Source organism: Belonocnema kinseyi, chromosome 5 (genome assembly GCF_010883055.1).
Source record: "Belonocnema kinseyi isolate 2016_QV_RU_SX_M_011 chromosome 5, B_treatae_v1, whole genome shotgun sequence".
Taxonomy (NCBI): domain Eukaryota; kingdom Metazoa; phylum Arthropoda; class Insecta; order Hymenoptera; family Cynipidae; genus Belonocnema; species Belonocnema kinseyi.
The window spans coordinates 142,495,441-142,507,022 of NC_046661.1; the positions used below are offsets into that span (position 1 = coordinate 142,495,441).

At 29.1% G+C, this 11,582-nt stretch overlaps 1 protein-coding gene across 2 annotated transcripts; it reads left to right on the top strand.

The window, feature by feature from the left end:
• The first annotated feature begins 877 nt into the window (after positions 1 to 877).
• LOC117173374 lies at positions 878 to 9,987 on the top strand. 2 transcript variants are annotated; one of them, XM_033361894.1, is made up of 3 exons: positions 878 to 921; positions 7,618 to 7,675; positions 8,512 to 9,987. In XM_033361894.1, the coding sequence occupies exons 2-3, from the start codon at positions 7,618 to 7,620 to the stop codon at positions 8,838 to 8,840; spliced, it is 387 nt and encodes a 128-aa protein (XP_033217785.1). In that variant the 5' UTR covers positions 878 to 921; the 3' UTR covers positions 8,841 to 9,987. The 2 variants fall into 2 exon arrangements, with proteins under 2 accessions (XP_033217785.1, XP_033217786.1); XM_033361895.1 differs by lacking the exon at positions 878 to 921 and adding an exon at positions 5,757 to 5,766.
• The last annotated feature ends 1,595 nt before the right edge of the window (positions 9,988 to 11,582 follow it).

The following is an 11,582-nucleotide window of genomic DNA, read 5'->3' on the forward strand; positions in this document are numbered from 1 at the left end:
TAAACTAATGTTCAAAAACATTTCAGTAGACCAATAGTAAAAATTTTTAACGTAAAAAAACAATTTTCGAGAAAAAGGAATTATTCAAACAAATTCCGTTTGAGTCGTAAAAGTCAACTTTTAGAATTTTTTTACAAAATGCTCAGGGTCTCAATTTTTTCTTTACATTAGATAAGCAAAATATGTACGACTTAATGCAAAAATTGAATTTCTTAGACCTAATACATTTTATATTAGACCAGTGTAATTAAAATTGTTTTTGATTTATTCCGGCGTAAATATAAATATTAAATCAACATGTTTCTGTTTTTGGTTGATTCTAAAACTACAAAAAATTTAAGAATTAGGTTCTCAAATACTTCTAAGAAATGTATCCGTGATAAAAATTATTTTATATTTTTATTTCTGCCAGTAGAATACAATTTTCAGGGATGTCGATAATTCTTCCAATTTTTCTAAACGTATACTTTGCATTTTTCTAATAAAATTTCATGTAGATTAAAAAAGTTAACATTAAAAAAATATGTACGTAATAAAAATTTGTTTTTATTTTAATTCGTCTCTGTCCAAGTCGTGAGTTTAATAATTTTTTGAATTGCTGCGACGGAATACTTCGCTTTCTTCTATCAAATTTCACAATAAAATTATTTACTTCTGATAAATGTAGGCGTAATAAAAAAGAATGTGCAAAAAACTATACGATTTTTTTTTCTAAAATTCTTAATCTCTGTGAAAGTTAATGTGCAATAAAATTGTTTACTTCTAAAAAATGTACGCGTTATCGCAACATTCTCAAATCTATTCTAAAGCTAATAAAATTTTATAGTATTATTTTTATTTCTTTTGTACTATATAAGACACATTTTTTCGGTTTCTAGCCAAAAGCAGCAAGTGAAAGAAGAATATTCCCAACTTTAAAAGGTTCGTTTTCTTTAAATATTGAAATAATTTAAATTTTAATATAACCCAATTAAAAAAATAATTTTATACTGAAAAAAAAAACAATTTTTAAGAAAATAGTTCAACTTTCAACAAAAAAAGCTAATGAGTTTGCATATTAATATTTGAAAGAAAAAAATTAGTATTTCAACAAACAGTTGAATTTTCAAGGGATAGGATCTATTTTCCACATCACAAATTAATATTTAACTCGAAAGAATAATTTCACACAACAGAAAAATTTTCAACAAGATGTTACAATTTTTGACGAGAACAGACAGTTGAATTTGTTACAAAGCAGATTAACTTTTACACAAGAAGATTAATTTTCTGCAACAGTAGACGAATTTTGAACATAATAGTTAAAATTTCCAAGAAAAAAAATATTTTCAACTAGCAGGATAATTATTTGAATAAATAAATGAAATTTTTAGAAAAAAACTAAAATTCTTAACAATAAAAGATTAATTTACATACAAAAAAGAGTGCAAAATTGAATTTTTAAGAAAAAAATAATTAAATTTCGAGAAAATAGTTGAATGTTAACCCAAATATGATGACTATTTTATAATAGTTCAATTTTAAACTCGAAAACAAAAAATTTTTAAAATTTAATTTAAGTTTTCAAGCAAATTAATGGATTTTCAATAAAATGGATGCATTTTTAGAAGGTGAAATTTGAAACAAATTCAAATCTAACTTTCAAAAGAAAAAAAAATTTTATTGTGGATCTTTTGAACTGATAATTCAAAATTTTCTATTAGAATTAATTTTTTAAAATAAAATATCATTTACTTTTAGACTTATTTGGTCTATAGAAGAAGTTAAGTTTTTCTGTTTTTTGAAGCGTTAACTTTATTGATAATGCTGTTTTTCTATTTTCACGATAGGTGTGATATCTGCACTCATTGATGGTATCTATCTCTGATGATAATTCAGATTCCTTCAAATTATGAACTTTCTACATGTCTGTAAAACGATTTATATTTTGCCTAAAATTTGGAAAAAAAAAACTGCGCGTAATTTTAAACCTTTTAAATATCTTTCAAAAGGATATGGATTTTTCGTAAAATGTGAGAAAGATTAATTATTTAAAAAATTTGCTGAAAATCTCCCGGACTTGTTTTTGACATACTTTGATATCTTGAAAACTTGGAATTAATTTTTTAAAATAGACACTAGATGATTGAAATATTTCCCTAGATATTTTAGTGCTTAATTTATTTTTTATCATCACTTTCAAAATATGAAAATGCTTAGGAATAGAAGTGACATAACAAAATGATAATAACATAACTAAAAATAAAATAAATGTCCTGCGTTGATTTTTGTTTTGAAGTTTTTGCGCAGCTAGTGAGACTCAGAATGGGTATTAATTTTTCACATTATTTAAAAAAATTCAAACATTAAGAGGTGAATAGTTAAAATACTAGATAAATTTAATCGATCGTACTGATTTTGTTCCTTGTATAATTTCTTTATCTAGTTTAGACTGTACCGAATTTTCGAAAGAATCTAAATCTAGTTTTTGTTAAACAAATGAAAATTGTTTAAACAATTATTGATTGATAAAAGATAAATAAAGGTATTTAATTTAACCATTAGACATAATACGTGATAAAAAGCAGATACTGAAAAGCAATATTTACGACCAATATACTGCAAGGTAGTTGATCCTTGTTTAGTGGTTGGTTTTTTGAAGCATGCTGGAAAGGATTGAAATATATTGTTCCCAGATTAATATTTGTAGAAATAACGGGTTTACCAGTATGTTTTTATTTGAGAAATTGAATGGTAGGGCGGAACCGCTTCACCTTGTCAGATGGAGGGGGAAAGGTAAAGGAAAAGTATGAGAAATGAGAGGTTAAAAGAAGATTAGATGAATGGGAACGAGGGGGGAGAGGGAAGCAAAAGTCTGGTGGAAAGGGTAAATGAGTGGAAATGATTATAATTGTGATTGGGTGGAAGAGGGGAAGTGGGGATGGAGAAAGGTAGAAGCTAACGGAAGTAATACAAAGGGAGTGTTGGATGAGAAAGGCGGGGGTAGGATAGCGAGAAAATGAGAAAAATTAGGAGAAGTATTGTAAACGACAAGAGAAGAAGTCGGGGAAAATAAGAGGTATGAAAGTAAAGGAAGGGAAAAGAAACGAGGTAAGGGAAAATAGGCGAGTGTCAGCTGGGGAAGTTAGAGATAGGAGAGTAGAGGAAATGAGCGGAGGGTAGGGGACGTAGGCGATCTTAGAGGCGGATGCATCAAGATTGGTGTATGTTAACAAAGGGAAGAAGAGAAGCGTAAGTTAGAGAAAACGAGGGGAAAGAAAGTAGAGGAAGTAAGATAAGAGGTAGTAAGAGGAAGCGGGGATGGGGATGGGAAAAGTAGAGGTGGTACTAAGCAGGCGAAGTGAGGGGAAATGAGGTGAAGTAGGGGAAATTATTATGAATGAGAGTAAGTAGGAGAAGAAAAGTTATGGTTGAGGATGGGAAGCAGGATGGAAGAATTTGGGTGTGGGAGCCAAGAACAATGTGAACACACAAGGAGAGTTAAGAAATGCAATTTTCTGTGATAGGCTTGGAAAAGCGAGTTCAGATAAAATTCTAGAATACAATGCAATTACAAAAGTAATTGTTTAAACAAATTGCTGCTGCCTATAACTATATTCTCTTTTAGTAACGCGCGACTTCTCAAATTTTATGTTTTTGTCCACTTTTCACTTAGTAAGATAATAATTGATTCAAGTTTTAAAAAATATATGTTTAAACTATTTATTATTATTATTTATAAACATTTTCTCTTCGAGTAATTTCCTAGCTATTTTCTTGTTTAGAATATCACAACTAGTAAATTTCGGCTTCACTCAGGCTTCTGTGATAGAATGGAAAATAGATTAATCGCAACATTTTTTATTATTTTTCCACTCTCGTGCAATTAATAGTAAATAAACTCCAGTTAATTTAAAAAAACTTTAAAAAAAAGAAAATAACAAACTAATTTATAAAAAGAATGTAAAATGTCGTAAATAGTAATGTTAATGTTTCAAAGTCTTCACGATTGAATTGCAAAAGTGTATCTGATGATAATCTGATTCTTTAAAAGAAATTTCAGAAATTTTATATAAACTTTGAAATGGTTCAAAGTTTACAAAAAAATATTTGAAAAATTACTAGAAGTTTATAAAAAATTGGTTTAAAATTCTTTATGAAATTTTTAGAAACCTTTTAAAATTGTTCGATATCCAGCAAAATTAATTTTTATGAATAAAAAATCTTTCAAAATTTCACAGAGATTTGAAGAAAAATTCTTAATTTTTTTATCACCTTCTCAAATTTGTAAAAAGGTTTAAAATTTTGGTTGAAATCTTTAAATATCTGCAGGCTGTTCTGAATGTTTTGAAATCATTTCAAATTTTATATTATCTTCGAAATTTTTTTAAACATTCAAGTATCGTTTAAAATTATTATTACTATTACCTAAAGCTATTTAATGACTTATTACTTGAAAATTATTATTACGTAAAAAATTTATCTATCTTCATGAAAATTTTGTTGTTGTTGAACATTAATTTTGTTATTGTTCTGATTAAAAATTTATCTTCTCCATCAAATACAGGGTGTCTAAAAAGTCCCGGGACGGTTGGATATTTCCTCAGGTAAAATATTTTTCAAAAAAGTGAAGGTCATTCCTAAAGTAAATTTCAACGAGAAATCCAATGGTGACCTTCATTTTGACCTTGAAGTTGAAATTCATGGCTTTTTAAAGGTCATTTTTCTTTTGAATGGAAACCCCCTTTGTTACATCTACAATAGATAAAGCGGAAAATTCTATGTTCAGGTGTGTACCCAAGTCATGGGTCAATTGTAACGTTCAAGGTCAGTTAGAGGTTATTCGAAATTAACAAAGTTTTCCAAGACGTCCGTATAATTCCTGAAGTAAATTTCAACGAGGAATTCAATAGTGACCTTCATTTTAACCTTCAAGTTGACCTTCATGACTTTTTGAAGGTCAACTTTGTTTTTTTAAATCGAAACCCCCTTTTTACATCTGCAATAGATAGAGCGGAAAATTCTACGTTCAGGTACGTACCCAAGTCATAGGTCAGTTGTAACGTTCGAGGTCAGTTAGAGGTTATTCGAAATAACCACGTTTTCCAAGAGGTCAGTGCAATTCCTGAAATAAATTTCAACGAAAAAATCATGGGTGAGCTCTGTATTGATCTTGGTTACAGCGTTTTGAATATTGTAAAATCATGAGGAAATTTTTCATTAAAAGTTCCAGGTGTTCTGGTGAGAGTTCTGTTCCTCTCCAAAGAGTTATACAGTCCTTTACCGTTTTTCGATACCTAAGTCAATACCTAAGGCGATACCATATGTCCTATACCGTTTTTCCATACGAATATTACGAATCGAAACTAAATTTACGCACGTTTCGTAATGGTGAATTGTTAAATCCTGTCTCAAAATCAACAATTGAAAGAACTATAAGGCGCTTTATGAATCATGGATCTATCAAGGACATTCAGAGAACTAGTCGGCCAAAATCTGCAGGATCTGAGGAGATGCCGATGGGCATAGCCCAAACATTTGTTGAAAACCCACACCTTAGTTTACGTCGAGCTAGTGATGAGCGTGACGTTGCTCCTCAGCCAGTGCGAACTATTTTGAAAATCATTAATTTCCATCCTTACAAAGTTCATCTGGTACAAGAGCTCAATGTAGACGGTCCTGATCGTCGGGTTGAATTTTGTGAAATTATGATAGACAGAATTGATAAAGATCCTCTTTTCTTGAACAATACAGTATTTTCAGACGAATCTACTTTCACTTTAAAAGGTAAAGTTAACAGGCAAAATTGTAGATATTGGTCCGACACAAATCCTGATTGGATATTGGAGAGTCAGTGGAAAAAACCTTGAAAAAACCTTAAAGATCATCACCAAGATCCATACAGAGCTCACAATTGACCTATGCCTTGAGTACGTACCCGAACGTAGAATTTTCCGCTCTATCGATTACATATGTAAAAAAGGGGGTTTCCATTAAAAAAAACAAACAAAGTTGACCTTCAAAAAGCCATAAAGGTCAACTTCAAGGTCAAAATGAAGGTCATCATTGAATTCCTCGTTGAAATTTGCTTCAGGAATTACACGGACCTCTTGGAAAACTTTATTAATTTAAATAACCTTTAACTGACCTTGAACCTTGAACGTCGTCTGCAAATTAGTTGAATTTTCAACCAGAAAGAATAAGTCTTCAACGAAATTGTTGAATTTTTAACCAAAATATGAAATTTAATCGAAAAGTAGATTTTCTACAAATCGCTAGCAAAAATAAAAAAGCTATGTTTTTTGGAAAGAAATTGATTTTCAACAAAAAAAAAAAACAAATTGTTAACAAAACTGCTGAAATTTGTAACCACACAAATTAAATTTTAATTAAAACTGTATGCGCATTCAAAGAAAAAAAAGTTTCAAGCAAAGAATTGAATTTTCGACCCAAAAGATGAATTTGCTGCCAAAAGAAAAGAGAAATTGTCAAAAAATAGATGATATTCAACTAAAAAAATTCAAAATGGATAGACTAAAAGTTCATTTTAGTTTAGAAGAATACGTTTTTAACCAAACAAAATAACTTTTTCACGAAAAAGTTACACTTTCAATCATTCAGATGAATTTCCAACCGAAAAGCTTAAATGACTAAAAAAATCCGACGAAAAATTGAATGAATAAATTTTTAGTAATGAAATTATTTTCCAATAAAAAAATCTAATTTTTAATCAAACAAATAAAATTTTAACCAAATATATTAATATTCTGCAGAAATGGAATAATATGTAATAAAATATATGAATATTTACCAAATATTTTAATTTTTAACAAAATTTTCAAGGTAATGAATGATTTTTCTACCATAAAGATTATCTGTCTATATAAAAAAATTTCAGTGAAATAAATAGTGAAATAATGTAATTTTAAACCAAATTTGGGTAAAACTATTAACCTGTTTTAATACATATGAAATGCAAGACGAATTTTGCCTAGAAAAGAGAACGACAATTTTATATTTGTTATCTTAAATTATTTATAACAAAGCTAATTCTATCTTGTGATAAAATTGCATAAGCAACAAATTCTTTCCCTTATTTTTATCATTCGGAAATTTTGTTATTCATGCATTTTATTATCCGTGAGTTTTCCTACACGGGAATTGTATTTTTCTTACATTTCCTTTGAAAGTAATCTTATGATTCGGGAATTTTATAATTCGGAAATTTCAATATTACCTTACAATTCATTTTTCAAAATAAAAAGTCATACAAAATTTTTCAAGGAATTTCAGAATTTTCTTTTTCTTATTTTGATACCTTTCAAAATAGTTCTAAAGTTTAAAAATTTTATTCCGTAATCTTCAACAATCAGGAATTTTGAATTTTAAAGATTTATTGTGAGTTTGACAGAAGCAAATTTTGGTTTTCAAATTTCTAAGAATTGAAAGAAGGATAAACTTTATTTTCTACATTTATATTGACCTTAAAGGATAAATTTATTTTAAAGATTTTTTTTCTAAAATGAAAGAGGCTCTTTTTATTTTGTTTATTTATTTAATAATTTTCATTGTTTTGGAGGAAATGCAATTTTTTCTTTCAAATATTTTTATTAAGTTTTGTTTTTATTTTTCTTGCAGATGAAAATCCATGTTGGCGCTCCTCTCCTCACTCTAGCGATTTTCTTCAGTTTAATTGGTAAGTATAATAATGTGCCTTCACATAATTATTATACCTGAATCTAAATGCATTTTGTTGACAATTTAATTATTGGATTAAAAAGTAAATTAAAAACATAAAACTTAAGTTTTTCCTTTTTTTGTTAAAAATTCTCGCTTTTGCTTTAATATGACTACTTTTGATTTAAAATTAAAATATTCTTGTGTTTAAATATCAAATATTACGCGTTTTGTTGCACAGTTATATTATGTTGTTGAACATTAAATTATTTTGTCAAGAATTAACTTTTTTTTGGTTGAAGAATAATTTTTTTACTCAAAAGTTCAATTGTTTAGTTTAAAATTTATTTCTTTGGCAAAAATGAACTATTGTTTCACAAAATCTTTCTTATTGTGATTAAAAATTTATTTTTAATTGAAAATTTAACAATTCCAATTAATTAATGATACTTTTTGTTGAGAATTCGTCTCTGTAATGAAGTTCGAAGAAAATAGTTATTCTTGGTTAAAAATTAATTCATGTTTGAAAATTCTTCGGTTTCTTGTTTACAGTTTTTGTTAAGAATTCACTTTTACTTAAAAAATAACTGCTTTGTATAAAAATGAAGATTGAGACTCGAAGACTGAAGATTCAGACTCGAGCGCTAGCGTTGACCACTTTCAGCGCCGCCTCTCGGAACTTAATAGTCGTTAGCGCGTATAATTCAAATATTGTATATTATTTTCAAATTTATTTAATTTAAAAAAACATTGAAATGCCAAAAAAGGGAGTCGCGGGGGAATAGGGGAAAGACTGTGATGCCCGAACTAATACTTCATGTATTTGAATTAATCAAATATAATTTCTTTTTTCAGAATTAAGTTCACAGTACAATAAAGATATTCTTGGGCCCGAAGATATGTCTATTCCGGATTACCTGGACATCGTTTACACTATAACGGATGATTTAGATGTAGTGGCACATGATGGGCACAATAAAGTAGTTTACGGGCTAATGCACGTTGGTGCTACACCTGCTGAGAATAGAGTGGTTTGTGCATTAGAAAGAGATGGAGAGAAATTTTGGGCGCGTAAATTAATGGTACAAGGCGAACAAGTTACGGTGGATGCGGCCAATTTTTATTCTTGGACTGACCAAGACACAAAGTCATATCAAATCGAATTTGACAAAGTGATTTCGTAAAAGAATATTTGACATTTCTGACTGCACATCTGTTTTTATGTCGACACTCGTCCTCGCTCAAGGAGAAACCAATATTTCCTTTTTTTCCCAACAGCAGCGCCACCTACTGTACAGCAGTTGGGCGTAGGCTTGGTACAGTTGTCATCAAAGAGCTTATACAGATAGAGTAGGCATGCCCGTAAGTGGGAACGTCCACGGTTAGAAAGAGAGAGACGATTGCGTTGGGTTGCTATCTCTCTCTTTCATAGCGTACTGCGCACGCGCGCAGCGCTGGTATAACGGTCAAACTTTAACCTATGTATCTCAATGTTATTGTTAGCAGTATAGCTGCGAACCAAAGATTGTTGGGCTGTATATGTTTATTTAATATGACTATTAATTGTTGTCTGTGTAAGAAGGAATCAATACCTGGAGATAAAAGTCGTAGTTTCCACAAGTATCATACATATACGTTAACGATTAATGACATAAACAAGCGATTCAATTCACGGGTGAACGTTAATGAGGTCAATGCGCATGCTCCAGTAGACAAAGACAGCAACCCAACGCAATCGTCTCTCTCTTTCTAACCACTGACGCTCCCACTTGCCGCGCGCCTTTAGCATACCTACTCTATCTGTATAAGCTCTTTGGTTGTTATACTTATTTTGGCGTATCGGACGACCCAAACTAGTTTTCCCAAATAGAGTGTGGTATTGATACGCATGCGTGAATAAACGTTTTCTATTGGCTCTGTTTGACGCATGCGCAGTGGTGCACTGGTCCATCTTTGGTAGCTCTTAGCTAAACGGCGCAGCAAGAATGCGAAATGAATGATTAACATTCGTCCCAACGAATATCACAACTGGTGTGCTAGTAAATACCTACAAATGCTGTCGAGAAATTCTTTTCGCGCTCCTAGTTCCTAATTTTGTATTGAAATTATAACATTTGGACATTATTTTTTCTTAGTTTCGTTTTAAATTACTCTTCTATTCTTAAGTTAAAAATATTCTGTGATTCGTGTGTTGAGTGTATAATTGCAAGTAGTAATAATATTGGTGTAAATTAATTATAACATTTGTATTCGACTTCGCCAAAAAACAATATTTTCTAATGAGAAAAATGTACCTGAGCATTAAAGAAATAAACGGATTAATATGACAGAGCTTTATTTTTTATCTTTCGATGTACCTCTAAACCATTAGTTATTCTTTTCACATTCAGATCCTAATAATTAAAGGGCCAACCATAAATCATTTATGACGCTAATTGTAATAGCTCAGTGAATATTTAAAAATTTATTGAATTTTTTGTAAACGAATAATAAATTTATTCTCATTAAATTTTTGCAACTTATGGACAAAAACCGGTTCTTAATTGAATTCATAGAAGATAATTAATAATTTGTTCTTTTATAAACATTTTTCCACGACAAGTATTTACGGATGAAAAAAACACAGTTCTTAGTATAAAATCGACCAAGTATTATATATAAAATAATATAATTTTTTTGTATTTTTCAAAAGTCTTAATTCCTTTTTGAAAATTGTCCCTGTAGTTTAATTCATTTTGAGCAAAATTAAAATTCCCCATTTTTCCACAGAATTTTCGATCAATGAAATTAAAATCACAATCTCGACCGAAAAAATTGATAAATTAACATTTTGCATGGAATTCTAAAAGTTATGATTCATTTTGAAGATTTCTCGCTACATTTTCATCGCAAATTTGAATTTTATAATTTTTCACAGAATTTTCTACTAATAAAACGAAAATGACCAGCCCTACCAAAAAATAGATGAAACAAAGTTTTGTAGGACTTTTCAAGTTATAATTTCCTTTTTTGCGATTTTCCCCTGTATTTTGAATCGTTTGTCTCGAAGTTTGAATTTTCTATTTTTCACTGTATTTTCGTAAAATTAAACTAAATCAAAACTTCCTATAAAATAATTGTTAAAATTAAAATTTCAATGCCTTTTCATAATGTATGATTTCTTTTTTTAGACTTGTCCCTGAATTTCGAATCCCTTTGTTTGAAATTTTTGACAAACTTTATAATTCCTTCTTGATATTTTTTTCCTGTTTTTTTTTTAAATTTTTTGTTAAGAGTGAATTTTCTATTTTTTCAACAATATTTTCGATGAATAAAACCAAAGCGGCAAGACTCATTAAAAAAATGGTAAAATAAATTATTTCAGAACATTCTAAAAGTTATAATTCCTTCTTGAGATTGATCCACGTATAAAATTTCCTTAAATATTTCAAATCTTTTGATATTTTTCGAAATTCCATGAAACTTTGTAAAGTTCTTGAAAATGCCTGGGAGCCTAATAGGATCAAATTTTTTCTACAATCGCTATTTTTTTGTGAAAAATTTTCTGCACAAGTATTTTGTACATGAATATTTTGCACATGAATAGTTTTTCATTATTTAACGTATAATATTTTCTGCTAGAATGTTTTCTATATTACTATTTTTTAAACGAATATTTTCTATATTGTTATTTTCTACATAAATATTTTCTACATGAATGTTTTCTACATGATTAAATTATCTTTTCCACGATTAAATACATTAATTTACATCTGAACAGTAATTGAAAAATATGAACTTGTACTTATCCCAATTTTAAAACTGCATCTGGTGAGAATTATATCGTTGAAAAATCGCTACCATTTTCTTGAAACAAGGTATTTGTCTTGTCTGAAGAAAATATGGTACCATCCAGATTCAAACGAATAATTTGAATGAATGATTTG